The sequence below is a fragment of the Dermacentor andersoni genome, chromosome 2 (assembly GCF_023375885.2).
Source record: "Dermacentor andersoni chromosome 2, qqDerAnde1_hic_scaffold, whole genome shotgun sequence".
NCBI lineage: Eukaryota > Metazoa > Arthropoda > Arachnida > Ixodida > Ixodidae > Dermacentor > Dermacentor andersoni.
This window is the reverse complement of record NC_092815.1, coordinates 27573340-27590189: the sequence shown is the minus strand read 5'-3', so window position 1 is coordinate 27590189 and position 16850 is coordinate 27573340. Positions and strand designations below refer to the sequence as shown.

Genomic DNA, 16850 nt, shown 5'->3' with positions numbered 1-16850 from the left:
TTATTCTTTGGTGCATGTCAGATGCGCTGTTTATTTATTTGTAATATTTGAGCGTTGATGCTTACAGGGGCTCAAGAACTTGCAGAGTGTGAAAACAGTTGTTGGAAAGACACATCCTCACCCTCAACGCACAGGCAGAAAGCCCCCAACAGTCACTGCTCAGTTTCAGGTTGGTGGCTTAGCAGCCTTCACTGATTCAGCTGCATAAGGATAACCAACTGCTTTGAGCTGTAATTCTCAAAATAGTTTCTGTGCATCTAGGATATACTAATTTTACCAAGAGATTGTTGCATTCAATTCAAGGCACACAGTGCTCATATGCATGTATTAAAGAAATTGTTTCCCAATGGAGACTTTTCATGATATGTGAATGATTATTACACAGTTTAATTCTGCTTTGTTTGATTAGCATTACTTTATCTGTCAAAATAACTTTGTTCAGCACTTCTCTTTAGAACTGCAAAGCACAATTGACAGCTATTTGAGTAAAATTCAGTGAAAATTCAGTGAAAAGTGCTTAGTTGCAAAATTCCAGAAATACTGTTGACAATAGCACATGACATTGGCTTAGCACATGACATTGGCTTAGCACATGACATTGGCTAAACAATTAAGGTGACATTTTTTTTTTTGAGCTTGTAAATCTAGAGTGGTGATTACTAAGGTGTCTATTATTATGTACTCGCGCATGTGTTGCTTTGAGAATCTCTGCCACTTCAGGCGACCTGTTCTGTTTTGATTAGCGTTACTTTATTGCCACATATGCTTCCTGTGCACCCTTTTTCAGGTGTCTCTGAGTCACCTCATGGAAGCCCTTAATCAGGCAAATCCATTTTTTGTCCGCTGCTTAAAGTCAAATGCTGGCAAGGTAAGCAGCTCACTTTAATATTATTTAATTAGTGCTAGGTTGCATGCTCTGTTATGTAGTGCCCTGTACTTGGAACCATAATATTAAAAATACTAGAGGGAAATTCGGCATTGCCCTGAAATGCCAACAAAAAATAAAAACCCTCATCATTAATGTTTATACGAACCTTTACTGAACATCTAAACTACCTGTGAAGATAATCAGAAATTCTTTGATTCCATTTGCTCACATTTTAAAAAAATTTAGAAAAGTGGTTCCAACCTCTCTGTTCACTCCAAAACTGACCTCCATACAATGTGCACTTCTACACACCATCACAGCTGCATTCTGCACAACTCGTGCGAAATGTGTAGTTGTGAGTTGAAAGCATCACCCCAGTTGTCTCTCTCGTCCTGTCTTGTTTTCATGCTCTGTTTTTAGCTATGAAAGTGTTTTAGCTATAGCCAAACAGTCAGTTTTACCACTTTACAAGTTCTCTTAGAACTAGCTGCTGTACATCATGAACAACAAGCCTGGGCAACTTCAAGAATCCAATGAACGAAAAAAAATTATGGAAGGGGTAACGCGATAAAGCAGTGGCATAGGTGCACAGGGCACCATGAAGCTCACTGAAAGTACAAATTCTGACCCGAGATACAACTGTTATGGCAAATCATTGGTGTCATAATTTTTTTAAGGTTAATGGCCGTGCAAAAGAAGCAGCCTACAGTAGTTTTACACAGCTAGTAGCCAAGGGAACTTCTATGTTTTTCCAAAAACATCACATGTTTTTCCACTGGAGGCATGCAAATGCATTTTTTTTTTTCGAACTGATTTGAATCCAAGTGAACCAGTTCAGGAACCTCCGCACTGGTTCATACCAATATTATTTTCACTCTGGAGTTGAACCGGAACCTAACTGAAAATGAACCTGAGCCCAAACTGAACCTGAAAATATTTCAATTCAACACCCTGGTTCAAAAGAACGTGGAGTTTTATAAGTATGTTATTAAAGTGATTGCTTGTTGTTGAAAATTTGTTGTGTGGTAACAGTTGGTCTCATTTAGTTTTTAATTGCTGCCATTCAATTGTTTTCAGATTATTGTTAGTAAAATTAAGAAATAGGCACATATGACAGGTGTTATTTACGAATCAGTCTAGTTTTATTACAGGCATGCTATTAGATGTCTTGTTTTATTGATGCACTGGAAAATTAATTGTGAATATAATATACTTCAATACTCTAAAGCAAGATAAAGTAAGCATGGTACAGAATTATAACCCAAAGAACAATAGTTAAGTGGCATATTAGCGGTAAATACGAGATAAATTAATTGGGGGCATTACGGCGCATATATTTTAGGTCCTGAATCCATGATTTCAACAGCGTTCACTACATTGCAAAGTGTTGTTCAGTACGTAGCTCACTCGACACACGTCCTGCCCCTTCGAGGAGCGAAGTGCAACTGATGGTGGTCCGGAGCAGACCACTGTCAGCTACGCCATATGTATATATATATATATATATATATATATATATATATATATATATAGTCATATCATAAGAGGCCAACAAACACTGGAACACTGGCACCAAGGACAACATAGGGGAAATTACTTGTGCTTAATAAATGAAATAATGAAACGATAAATTAAAGGGGTTGGGACACCAAATTTTGAGGCTATAAAATGCATGTTGTAGGCTGCTTCCGTATGCAAGGACACCCAGAACGAGGTATTGGACGCTGCAAACATTTTAAAATAATTTTATTTCAGCTCCAAAAAGTCATTAAAAACTCCTTCTCGAGGTCGAGACCCATCGCTAGCATGGCAGTTATGACGTCACAGAGGAGGAACGAAAATATTGACGTCATAGCACACTAGCACAAAAACGTGACGTATAATGAGTAGCGATGAAATGCCGATTACGAAGCCTGCTGAGCCGAGCGACTGAGCATAGCCTCCACTATGACCGAGCTACAGGCATATAGAAATCCTTTCTTAATGCAAAGAAGAGTTAAGGCGTGCAGACACGGACACAAGAGGAGAGAAGTGGACAATACAAACGCCGCACAGCGGCCCGCGAACGGCAAACTGCGTGTAACACAAGCCGGCCGACTCCGAAAGGGACCAGGATATGCGGCGTTCGTGTTGTCCGCTTCTCTCCTCGCATAGTCGCATAGTTCGGCAGCTTGGAGCGGTCTCTCGTTCGCTTGGCCTTTCTCAATGTGAGGGCCTGTCCCCGTTACCGGCACGGAGACTCGCCGCACGCCGTTTGCCATTCGCGGGCCCCCGTGCGACGGCGGTTTGCTCGCGAACATCGAGATTTCCTTGCCGTAGAGAGGACGGGCCCGGGACCTATTTGTGTGGCAGCCGTACAGCGAAGCGGCCAATCAGCGACCGAGGAATGGTCACTCTGGCACCAACGGCAGACTCACCACCTCTGATCGTTCGGCGCCGCCGATATCGTCGCTAGGCCTTTTCCGGTTCACTTCAAAGCTAAAGCTTACGGCGCTTCGGAATGAATCACCGACTCTCACAAGCCACAATATTTTCTTACCGTTGTTGTCGCTCTTCGCAATAATTATAATAATCGCGACATGCACTTCGAATCGCCAATGTTTACCTCTGCTGGGAGAGCACGCGTACGCGCGAGCAGACGACGCAGCATAGTTTTACGTCACTATTTTTTGTGGCCCACGTGACCAAGCCATGTTGTGTTTCCTCCTCTGTGATGTCATAGCATCCCCCGGAGCCCAGAAACCGAAACCGAAATCGCTCGGTATAATAATGCTATTATTAAATTATTTATCGGATATGTATGAATCTCGCTGTGTGTATCGTGCTCCCTGAAGCATGACGCAACGTTTTGAATCAACAAACGCATGAACGAAAATTTTGATGTCTCCACCTGTTTAATGGAAATTAAAGTGGATGAAAAAACAACTTGCCGCAGGTGGGAACCGAACCCACAACCTTCGCATTTCGCGTGCGATGCTCTACCAATTGAGCTACCGCGGCGCTGTTTCCCCATCCACTGATGTGTCCTAGTAGAACCCCGGGAGTGTTAGCCAGTATATATATATATATATATATATATAGTGACGCAGGCACACACACATACTTTTCTAAGCTCTCCCATCCCCTCTCTACCTCTACCATGTGATTGGCTCCCCCCCTACACACACACAGGTGCGCGCACACACAAACACACTTTTTCCAGTTTGACACTCCTAATATATATATAGCATTAAAAATGAAGCTGCCATGTGCTTTCTCAATGAATCTTTGCTAATCTCTACCGTGATCCACGTACTAGCCACGGCTGATTGTCTGTGTGATTGTCTGTGTGGCTGATCTCTGTTGAACGTCAAAATTTCATATCATTTGAAATATGCTGTGGAAGACGATCTTTCTTTCTGCTTTAAGCATTGCCATATTCATTCGAATATAAGGCTAGGTTTTTTTCCAGAATCCATAGCATCGAAGTAGCCCCCGGCTTTATATACGAGGTTGATAAATTCAGTTAGTGTTTCAGTATGGTGCCAGCAGTGCCACATATCCGGTGATGCAGGTTTTAGATGGCAGTACAAATCATAGCAGCTCCTAAACCTTGGCAGGGGACGTAGTCCCTCATTTCTGCACATATAACCTGCACCGAAAATTTTAAGGAAATTTATGGTGAAAGTGGGAGGTGCAGGTTATATGTGAATTTCACCTCGAGGTGTCATGAATTTCACATTATGGTGTGTCTTCATAGCAATGCGGCATGTGCTGCCGTAAGGTCACACCTCAAGGGAATGTTTTCACCAATCCAGTTTTGTTATCTCCTAAGAATGAAGGGGAGGAGGGTTAGTTCTGATTGGTGTTTTGGGCAATCCTCGCCAAATTTGAATACTCTGTCAGCTACTTTATATTGCCTTATATTGGTGTACGTACTTAAGTTACTTAACTTGGGGGGTCCCCCAACTATGCATTTGCCTTATAATTGTGACTGCCTTTTAATTGAATAAATGTGGTAATTTCAGGCTGACACCCAGTCACACTTAAGGAGGAAGAGTTTCACTGTTCTATTTTTTAGTGGCATTATCTTTTAGCCAGGTGTCTCCAAGAGTGAGAGCTTGTGAAGGCTTTTGTGAGCAAAGCCGTCTTTCTTTGCTACCCATTTATTAATTCAATTGTCAATGCAGCCATCACTCAGAATCTTCCATACTTGGTAAAATAAGCCACTCATTCAAGAAATACTAGGTTCATATTGCTGGTGCTTGAACTTGGAAACATTGAAGTGCTTACTTTCTTTTTTTTGTCAGATGTTTTTCTCTCACATGTTCTTGTAGGATCTAATGTCAACTAAAAGTACAAGGTACTCATTGCAGACTGATGTTTCTTGCATTCTCTTCAGGTGCCATGCTCCTTTAACGAGGGTGTCATCCTTCAGCAGCTGAGGTACACAGGAATGTTGGAGACAGTTAGGATACGGCAGTCTGGCTACAGTGTTCGCCTGCCGTTCGAGGTAGAAGCATTTCCTGTAAAGAGTGTAATATACTTTAACCTTTCCTTTCTGTGGTGGGCAGGCTTATTGGTGGCTGTGTGCCTGTTTCACTTCTTGAGCAGGAGTTCATCCAGCGCTACAGGGTGCTGCTGCCACGTGGGCTCATCAGTTCCAGAAGTGACATCCGAGACTTCCTGCTTCGTATCAACCTTGATCGCAACAACTATCAGATGGGGAAGACCAAGGCAAGGGTCTTTTGTCAACATTTTTAATGCGACAGAAACTCTGGGGACACTTCACCCACACTCGAAGCAGTGGTGTCGTATCCTGCATAGACACATGTATAAAGTAAATCCCTGTTAACTCGAAGCTGTGAAAACCGGGAAAAATTTTGAGATAAGCAAAATCATGAAAATAGAAGCCCTCTGGCTGCACTTAGACCACATGGAGCTTTTCAAAAATGCTGATAGTAATATTTTCAGTCATTTTTACATGCATTGGCACCAGAGACAGCAATGTCTGTGGGCAATGGCATTACTGGCATGTATGACACAGCATGTCTGGCACAGAGTCAATGCATCGTAATGAATTCTGGACAGTTTAACTTAGAAAACTGAAATTTTGGAAAAGCAAAAAAAAAATGACGCGGCATTTGCGCCTCGTTGGTCGTGCAGACATGAAGCGAGCGTCCTTATCAAGTTGCAATTTCACTAAAATGTTGTGGGCTAGCATGCTGGCTTCTTTTTACCCCAGCCCGTGGGCTGATTGAGCCTGCTGAAACAGTGCCAATTATCTTGCCAAAGGTCACGATTAATACACTGTGACTGTTTTGATGTGTCAATGGCAGGAAAAAAAAATAAAATAGGGAGTTTCACCCGATGGGCAAAGCACTGACTGCGATAGCAAGGTTTTGCATTGTGCTTGAACGCCTCTGACAGCATTTTAGCTATACGCAGGTCTGACTGACGCGGATATGACATGCGGGTGCACCAAAATTTCTGGCACCCTTAAAATCTTTAACACGTCGTGTAAGGCCCGTAGTGACATGGCACAGGTGGCACTATGCTGCCCACTAAAAGAGCTGTGCCAGTAAAATTACACCACTTTCAGGTTTGAACACTGATATTGTTTTGCACTTTTATTATTTAATAGTCTGAGAAGGTTTAAGAGAAAAGGTGTGCACTGTGAATGTTTCGTTACATTTGTTTATGGGCCGCTATTCTCAAAATTTTGAGGAATAATATAGTCAAGAATGCAAGACCTGTTATGAGCGACTGTAGTGATTGAATAGTGTAGCAATATAACCCGTATATATGTCATTGATAGGCATATAGCATGCATATACCCAAAGAGTATGTGCGGACCCCACACGGCGACGGTAACAGCAAAAATTCGCTTCAAGTGTCCATATCAATTGCTATCACAATAAAAATGCTGAGTCCCTGTTCATAGCTGCCATGTGACGCCACAACAAGGTGGCAGTGAGCAACCGAGCAAGTGCATGCGAGAATTGATAAATAGAAGAGAGAAATATAGGTGGGGAGCACGGCTCAGTGTGGTGTCTGGCTTGGCTAATGAGCTGCCGCTGCATAAAGAGAGAGCGCAGATGACAGTGCCGACGCTACCCCATTGCCTTGCTCCTGTTATTTTCAAAGTTGACATTTGGAGATGTAGGGAGTCTGGCACCAAACTGAAAAACTTGAGGGTTAAAATAATGGGGGAAAAAATTTGGGCTTAACCAATATTTCAAGATATCAGAGTTCAAGTTAATGAGGGTAGGCTGTATACAGTCAAATCTCAATATAACGAATCACGCAGGACTGCCGAAAATCTTCGTCATTTTGAAATATTGTTGTAATGAAAAACTTGCAGTTATAAGCCAGTGGACAATTCTAGGAATGAAAATGACGTACCTTGGCAGTAGACGCAGACAAGCATACTCTTGAATAAAAATGTTTCACTCACTTCAAAGCTGCTTTATTTGAAGAAATCAGTGATCTGGCGCATGCAGCACGCACGCCGATTAGGAATGCGTCTACATCTTCCACTTTGTGCAATACCTCATCGGGTACATCATTGCACCGAGCGATAAAAATGCAGACTTTGTTCATGTGCACTAAAACATCAGTGTTCGACACGATCTCATCTTCTGTGTTCGGTGACCCACGGTCGTCTTCCTTCGAGTAATCATTGTCGCTGGAGACGTCGTGAACCCAGTGAACAATCTCTAAGGTTGTCAGGTCCGCTGCCGTTAGTGCTGCGCTCTCCACGTAGTCGTCGAAGGAAGAGACGATGGGCAGCAGTTCCGCAACCTCGGTCCACAGGTCTCCTGGATTGTTGTCGGTCACCTCCAGGTCATCTTCAAGCTGCACAGGCACTTTGACAAGCTCTGCTTTTCACCAGCAGTTGCTAATGGTGAACGCCACCGAGCTCCTGTGAGCATTTCCACTGCCTGACGAATATTGATTGCAGTTGGCTGCTTTAGGCGGAGGTTGATAATCAACCGCTGCACAAGGCGCTTATGAAATTCTGCTTTCACACTCTTTATAACGCTCTGGTCTAGGGGTTGCAGCAAGAACATGTTGTTTGGCGGCAGAAACTCCAAGTGAACGTGCGTAAAGCGAACATTCACAATGTGAGCAGAGCAGTTGTCGACAACCAGTAGAATTTTTTGGTGATGCCTCCTCATTTGGTCGTCGAGTTTGATGAGCCACTCAGAAAAGAGTTCTCTGGTTATCCAGGCTCGTTTGTTGGCGCGGTAGTCGTACAGTAACAACATGACGTTTTTCATGCAGCGAGGCTTCGCGTGCTTGCCGATGTCGAGCAGTTTAATTTTCTTCGTGCCTGTTGCATTGCAGCAGAGCAGGATTGTCACGCGAAGATGCGACTTCTTCCCTCTTTTGCACTGCTGCCCTGCATTGTCCAGTGTGGCAGGGGCTGATAAATCATGTGGTCTCATCCACATTGAAAATATTGTCTTCAGAGTACGATTCAGCCACCTCTAGAAAACAATCATTGCACCAGGAATCCACGCCTTCTCTGTCAGCAGCCTTTTCCTCGCCCGAGACTACCTGCAAGTTATTCTGTTCCTTTGGCGGAAACTAAAAAGCTAGCCCGCACTGGCGTCAAACCCAGTTATTTCAAGTGCATTGGCGAATTAGCAGGCTTTTTCTTGTATCATTGGGCCAGACACGGGAACGTTTTGCAGTCTGGCATCTTTGAACCACATGAGAACAGCTTGGTCCACATTTTGAAAGTTTCCCAGTCGCAGCCGTTTTCTCGTAGGAGCAAGCGATTCCCGATGAAGCTTGACAATCTTGTCTCGGTCTTTCAAAATGGTCGTGACGGTCGATGGGGCAATGCCACACTGTCCGTGCACATAGATTTGCTTTTTCCTTGTATCGATTTCTTGCAATAAGTCCATTTGTCCTGTAATGAAACCTGCTTTTGCTTCTTCTTGGCGCTGTTGCTAACTGCATTCATCGTTTTTATCGCGCGCGAACAACGTGCGGACACCTGCTTCTGCCAGGGAACATGTGCTAGTGTAACTCTTATGTTTAAACAGTCCCAAAGTTGAACAACGCCAAACCTTTGTAGTGAAGTTCTCGATAAAGTTTGTGGTGAAGCAGTTGGCAAATGACATGGTGATGATGATAGCTACTGTGACAGCTACTGCGACATGATGATGACAGCTACTGCACTTGCGGTTTCTGTTTCACGTGAGAGTTGTGGCGCTGTTACTTTTAGCCAAATTCGTAACACTGATGTTCCTCAGTTATAAAGGGGAAAATAAACTATGTGCGTTATTCTGAAATATGCGCTGTATTGAAATTTGTAGTTCTGAAATATTTTTACATTGAAAATATAGGCAGTCTGGCGGGGATCTTAACATATTCGTAAATTTGATAAATTCGTTAATGCGGGGTTCATAGCAATGAGATTTCACTGTGTAGTAGTACATGTGAAACACAGAAATTGTTAAACCTCGACATAATGAAGTAGGTAAAATCAGAAAGTTGCTTTGTTATATCGAAATTTCATTGTAATGAAATTTGATCTTTTATGCAAATAAGTAAAGTCGCCAATCAAATTTTCTTACGCGAAAAGGGGCCACAGAAATTTCCTAATTATTCTGTAACAAAAAAAACAAAAACAAATTTGAATGATAAAACAATTTATTTTGATGAGTTCAAGAGTCAGCTATAAATAATATGGTTTCATGCCATGTCAACGATATCTTTACATAGCGGTACAAATTAAGCAAAGCCAGCCACGCCTTTGAATGCACTCCGCCCCAGTGGCTGATAGCATCACCCGCACTGAGACGATGCTATCATGAAAAGTGCCGGCAATGGGTAGCGAATGCCTTTTGCTCCAACGAGTCACCGAAACTCGAGATTGCGCCACCTTCAATAGTAAAGGCGTGGGAAGACAGCTTACATGATGCCACGCCATCTCGGCAAGCCCACTCTTTGCACATGCTGCAGATTACCACTAAAACAGGCTGCATGGTTACATATATGCTCAGCCGTGCTTACAGCCATGCGCAGCCATGGTCAAGACATGTGCCAGAAATCACAACGTGCGTCAACTTACTCACCTCCGCCCCTGCCCCTTGCGGGTGCTTGATCGCATTACCGTAAGCTCGCTCTCATCCCCCTGTTTCCATATGCTTGCGCGGGGTGGTGGGACTTCTGCGTGAAGCCACCATCTTTCTTTCTCACCCTTCACACTTTCACTCGCATCTAAAGCACCACAAAGTGCGCGGGACGCGATAGGATCTTATCGCACTTTGACTTGATACGGAACATGATGCAGTTTTACTTAGGTGGTCGCTCTTTTCGCACTTTGTGCAGTTTGAGAGGTACATTTGCAAGCAGCCGCTTGTAATTCAATCATTTCACCACCTGCGGCTGCGAAAATTTTCGTTTATTGTCTCGGCATTCCTTTGCTGCGGAAGCGAAATTTCGTTATATTGAAATCGCATACAAACACACTTTGTTATATTTAGGTTCTAATCACATTGTGTTCTATGGACAAGAGGTTATGAAAGGTTAAGTGCTTCGTTATATCGAGGTTTAACTGTACTACACAGATCACAGCTGCTGAATTGATTTGAATGAAATGTGTTTGGTTCAAGAGATATTGCAGTTCTGTAAACTGCATCTCTTAAAGCATATAATGTGGACAAATTTGATGGATGAGGCTTGTAACATGTGTAAAAATGTTACTATGTTTGTGAGAGTTTTGTGAAAGTGCTCCTCGCAAATTAGTGGTATATTTCAGAGGGCTGTATAATAAATCAGTTTTGTCCGCTTTAAATGTGTCAGTAGTTGCAGAACAGAACTGTGGTATAGTTTTCTGTTTTTTAGTTAGAGTTGTAAGTGTAATGCTTGTTTTCTTAAATATTATAATTTTTAACAATTTCTGTAGAAATATTGATAGTCTAAAGCAATAACGTACTCCCTACTGTTAGTAACTCAGTTTTCTTGCAAATCCAACTAACCTAAAAAAATTTGATGCAGTGGATGCTGAGCCAAACAGTTCCTCAGTTCCCATGTATTTTGCCTTTAGCCATGTCCCCTAAGGCAATTTCAATATTGTCTTAAATAAATAAATCAGTAATGAAAGATAAGTGCTCCTGAGGTTAAGCTTTGTGACACTGTGCTTGGAACTTTCCCTGTGTTGTCTCTTTCTGATGTTGCTGCATGCACTCTGGATGTTGATGCAGGTGTTCCTGCGTGAGAGCGAGAAATTGAAGCTTGATGAGCTGCTGCATCTCCAGATTCTTCAGCGCATTATCACAGTGCAGCGCTACATCAGAGCCTGGCTGCAGCGCAGGCATTTCCGTATGCTGCGTTCTGCGGTCGTCAGGCTACAGGTATTTTTCAATGGCTTTGGTCACGCCAGCAATTAGGGTCAACATTATGTTGTATAAACTGGCAGATTTTTCTTTTGAGAGGCACCGTATTAAAAGAGAAGAATGTAAAAACGAGTAATGTTAAGCAAAAGGGCACGAAGATTTTTGCTTGCTTTTTTATGTTATGCTGTTATGTTATGCTAGGAAATCAGGAAAAACAACTAAATGTCTTGTGTGGCGTATAAAAGTTGGGGAAAAAGCAGGTGTTTAGTAAATATTTTCGAAGCACATAAGTAACCTACACTGTTCAACCTTTCGGTATATCCCACCAATAAAGTGGCCCCCATTTCCTCATAATAGGAAATCTCCACTTTTGCTTCTGCCAGGGAACATGTGCTAGTGTAACTCTTATGTTTAAACAGTCCCAAAGTAAAATGGACAGACGTCAGAAGTGTCACATGTCGATAGAAAAAAATTCAAGGCTGTGTTGTGATGGCTTTGCACATTCAACATTTTTAAAATTTTTTTTTTTGTTAAAGGGACTGACACCCAATTTTCATGGTACCGATATTTTTTAGTGCAATGAAAAGCTTACTGGTCAGAGTGTCAAATGATGAAGTACTAATGTGGAAAATGTTGTGGAAAATTTTTTTATTGGAATTTTTCGATCTGCTGTGAGAATATAGTCGTTCACTGGAAGCATGCTGGAAACGGTGATAGGTCAGCACGATAGCGATTACAGTCGCCAACCGTTTATTCGGACCTCACGGGGACTGCAGAAATGTCCGAATAAACAGGTGTCCGAAAAAGCAGATTAAGAAAAAAAAAAATGAAATCCTTTATTTCCACGCACTTATTCAGGCTCGGCAGTACGCTTGAAGAAATCGTGAATGCGCCGTTGCACGCTGTTCTGTTTAGGCGCGATCAGGTAAGCCTGAATCTCGGAGAGGGTCGTACGGTCACTATAGGCGGCTGAAAGCACAGTAACTGCTTGTAGATGTTCCGCATGCGACAGCAGCGTAGCACATGGTGCGTCATCTTCCGACTCGCAGTCATCGTCCGGCGGTGCAGCAGAAACCTGACGAATGATCTCGGTGTCATCGAGTTCTGCGCATGTCAGTACAGCAGTGTCAGCACCTGTGAAACTGTCAAATGAGACGGTGTCCGGAGTCTCAATGCAACCACTGTGCAGGTCTCAGCAGAACATTTTCCACGTCAGTAGGGAGCACATCGGAAGGCGACAAATCTTAGGCCTCCCGACACCCACTTGCCCGCATTCCCCAGCGCAGTCTGCGCGGGCACTGTCGGCGCTATTAGACACTTGACGCGATGTTTCCGTATGCCGCGTTGGATCACCGAAACCTTAACATGGCACTCAAAGCAAACACCACAGTGGCGACACCAGTCGCACAAACAAAAAACGTGGCAACAAATCAGCTGGCAAACAAATCAGCTGCTGGATTGTCTTGACATGGCTTACTAAGCTGAAACAGGAACCGCTGCAGAGTCACTCTATCGAACCAGGCAGAAACGATGATGATGAGCGGGAATTTCCAGTTGCGCCACTTCGTGGGGCAGCAAGGAGGCTCCGTTCAAAACAAAAATGGCGTTCAGCAAGTCGAACCATGCACCGGTCAGAGTCGGTGCATGGTGCTCTCGATCGAGTTGGCTCAGAGTGTCTGAAAAATCAGACGAGAGGTTGCAAGGTGCCCGAACTTTCGGCAGTTGTTATACATTATGGTCTATGGGGAAAATGGCGGTGCCGCAAAGCTGACCGAATAATCAAGCATGTCCGAATTTTTGGAGTCCGGAAAATCAGTCGGCGACTGTATACGCTGGCATTAGTGGGAGGCAGACAAGTGTGGCCGTGCTGTAACAAAGTATGATTTTGTTTATCAAATATATGTCCCTATTATTCATGTTTTCCAAATTGTTAAATGATTTCAGCGATAATAGCTACATGTTTTCATGGTTACTTGTCCAACTGCTTCGGTATTTAACCAGTCAAAACGGAACCAATTGCATTGAAAACGAAATGACCCCTTTACACGTCAAACGGAGTTCAGCGTGTTTCTGTAGCCGCGCCTGTGTTTTTGATTTCCGAAGCATAGAAAAATGTGCGAGTGTCTGATAATATAGTAACTGCAATTTTAAGCAATAATTATGATGTGCTTAATAACAGTTGATTTATGTACAGTAATCTCCTAGAATACATCAGAAGTACCAAGATCTCACTGCCAGGTCTCGCCACTTACTGGTTTTTGAGACTATCTTTGCCAATTTACAATTATAATTCATTCTTAAATCGCGAACAGCATGCTGTATTCTGTCACTATAAATCATGATCATTTCATTTCCATCAACATCTCACAAAGCATTCTGGGCAGTTGTCAGTGCCTTTAATGTTTGATGCAAAAAAAGCAAATACATGACACAAGAAAGCAGAAAGACAGCACAGGACCACGGCCAAAATGATTGGTCGCCAACTTGCCCAACTGTTGCCATTCCCGAAGGTCATTTTCGCCAACCTATCTGGGATAAGTGGTGATTACAATGAAATTCAACAGCCTCTCAACATATATATGTAGTTTGATGATGGGAGGGGGGGGCGGTGCGCCGGATAAATTATTATAATCAGCCGCAGCCAACGATGGCATGCCTTACAGCATAGAAATTGTTGGATGATGAAATACTGAAACTATTGTGCGTGCGTGCAAACACGCACACAAGTCAGCAACCGGTCTTTTGGTCATTCCCAGTAATTTGGATGCCTTGTGGATTTGGATGCAAAAATCCTTCGCCATCTGAATTTCCTTAATTTTTTACACGACTGCAGATCCGAAACGGTGTTTAGAAGCCACCACTGCTGCCATTTTAATTATCTCGCCGCCTTAAACAGGTGCTTTCTCACACGCATATGCGCCGGCAGCCATAGCCACCACCGTGGCAAGGCTAGGTCTACCTGCTGCGACGTTCGCCAACAAAGCGTCTTGCTGTCCGGTGCTGTGTTTCTCTTTGAAAAAATTAGCCGCTGTTAGCTAGGGCGACTCTGCCTTTGTGATCCTCGCTAATGCCTTTGAAGATCGGAAAGCACGATGAGTTGCATAATACCGGTTTCCAAAAGTCAGCTTCGCCTCAATACAGCAGTATTACGCCATGAAGCATATGCGAAGTATTGCGGGGTAAGCATACCAAGAGTGGGAAGGGGCAATTGTTACTGGGCTTGGTCTGTATTCCTTAATTATACACGTGTGCACCCGCTGTCTCCTGTCCTAGTAGGAGCACCAATACGCCTAATAATTGTACTGGCAGGCCTTCAGAGCTATTTCGGATGTGCCCGTGACGATTTGAGCCCTTGGGGGCAGTAAAAGGCATGCATACGTATTTTTGGGGGGCTGTCCGACTTTTCGGACATTTTCACGGCCCCTAGGGAGTCCAAAAAATTGTACTTTGATGGTATTCTTATGGCATGAAATTGTTGGATGATCAAATACTGGAACTAATAAATATATATGGCATGAAATGGTAGGATGATGAAATACTGAAACTATTGAATATTTATGTACATATATTCAATAGTACCAGTATTTGATCATTCTGAAATTTCATGCCGTAAAGCACGCCATCTTTGGTCGTGACTAATTATAACACTTTATCTGAACCTCCCCTTCCCCCTCGTCATGAGGTTGAATACAGCAAGCTAATTTTGTGTTTTCAAACATGATTAGGCAGTCTCAACAAACTGTACATTATGCGAGAAGTGCAACATGAAGTTTGTTATGACAGGAACTGCCCAGTGTTAGCCTTTTCTGCAATGCCAACATTTATGGCACACCTCATGCACGCTGCCCTGTTTCTTGTCGGCCACAGCTCTTCACGGTGAGGCATGAAAGACGATCCTAGCTGCCCATACTGTGGATATGTAATAAAGAAAAGCATTACTTACATGGCTAGTGCATTCATAAAGAAAATGTAGCCTCAGCTGTTTTGTTGAATTTGCCATCGTGCAGCCCTAAGCACCTGCTTTCAAAAGCGGGGGAGGGACCAAATAGCATAATTTGCCCCTCCACTTCTGACAGTGTCCCCCCCCCAGTAAATATGCCTATGGGTGTTCAAGGGATCCCTGGTGCATTCATCATTGATGACCTCTTTCTTGGAGCATTGCTTATTGTGGCACTCTTTAGAAACAGCTGGACTACCTGAAAAGATTTTCAGAAAAGTGGGATAAGTTGAATGCGGCAACTCTCCTGCCTTTTTCCTGCCCCTTTCCTCAGTGCCACGCGAGGGGCTACCTGCTGAGAAGGCGCTTGGCACTGGAGAGGGCACAGCATGAGGCGGCCATTGTGGTGCAACGAAGCTGGCGCCGATACAGGAACACTCGAAGAGTTTACCAGTTGCATCACTCCATTGTGGCATTCCAGGCTTCCTGCAGGGGATACCTGTTCAGGAGAAGGTGATGGAGACACTGTGCACTTTGGGGCAGCTTCTTGAAAACTAGGAACAGCATGGAGTACAGGATAAGATGAGACAGAATGCGAGGGCTGTCTGACAAACACTCATATTTGAGCACACGTGTCTGTACGTCCTTTCTTTTTTTTCTTGCCTGTGCTCAGTTCTGTTTCTCAATTTCAAGAGGAATAATCAGAAAGGATGGATTAGTAGTACTGCCATACAGGATAAAGAACTGCAGTCGAACCCGGATATATTGAATCTGAGAGGAAAAAAAAAAGTTCAATATTTAGGTAATTCAGTATATTCAGTATATAAAATAAGATAACAAATCAGTTCTGTGGAATCCCACAAGGTGGAGTAAGTATCATGACAGGAAAAAAATTGTCATTCACCCGTTCCGGTATTGGTCCGTCCTGGTATTGTCATCCACCCGTCCCGGCGTTGGTCCCAGTTTCGAATCCCAGACTAGGACAAATTTTTCTTCAACTGCAAGGCTTTCTTTCTGAGAAGCCCATATGGGCTTCCTTTGTAGCTTTGTGCTAAATTCAGGTGGACGACAATTTTTCCCTTTCATGATACTTACTCCACCTTGCGGGATTACGCAGAACTGATTTGCCATACTCTGTGTCCCTGTGCTTAGAGTTGTCAATTAATTTGCCCTTGTGCTGCGGTCTGCTAATGTTCTGGTTAGCTTGGATGGTAGAGTGACTGCCCTGGAAAACCGTTGGTCCCGGGTTTGAATCCCGGACGAGGATGAATTTTTATTCAACTGCGAGGCTTTCTTTCTGAGAAACCCGTGTGGGCTTCCTTCGTAGCTTTGGGCTACATTCGGGTGGATGACAATTTTTCCCTTTCGTAAAATAAAGATTTTATACATAAATTTTGGGGGGTATCTTGCAACTGTTCGATATGCACATTAATTCGTTATATGTGGGTTCGATGTATTTGGGTTCGACTGTACTAGGATAGATGACTGGTAGCCACATATTTTTCTCTTTATCTAGAACCATTTGTTGTTTCTTAAGCTGTGTGGACATTAGCCATGTCTATCCTAATATGAAGTGACGTTTCTTTCCCCAAAAATTTCTTATCCTTATCCTTGAAACAAAGTATTTTTTGGCCAAGCCATAACGACAAGCTAAGCTGAGGCTGGCAAGCATGCGCATTTGCATATACTACGCCACATGTTTCCTATGTAT

General features: G+C 43.3%; 1 protein-coding gene across 2 annotated transcripts in view; it reads left to right on the top strand.

Moving 5' to 3' along the window:
* The window catches only part of LOC126542533 (unconventional myosin-IXa-like), a 99912-nt gene that overhangs the window by 37566 nt on the left and 45496 nt on the right, over window positions 1–16850 (top strand). Inside the window, exons 19-24 of one of the 2 annotated variants that reach the window (XM_050189646.3) lie at window positions 68–169; window positions 788–868; window positions 5250–5360; window positions 5462–5584; window positions 11071–11220; window positions 15474–15652. In XM_050189646.3, coding sequence (XP_050045603.1) covers window positions 68–169; window positions 788–868; window positions 5250–5360; window positions 5462–5584; window positions 11071–11220; window positions 15474–15652 — 746 coding nt within the window. Of the gene's footprint in view, window positions 1–67; window positions 170–787; window positions 869–5249; window positions 5361–5458; window positions 5585–11070; window positions 11221–15473; window positions 15653–16850 lie in introns of both variants that reach the window. The other variant, XM_050189645.3, reaches the window with a different exon arrangement.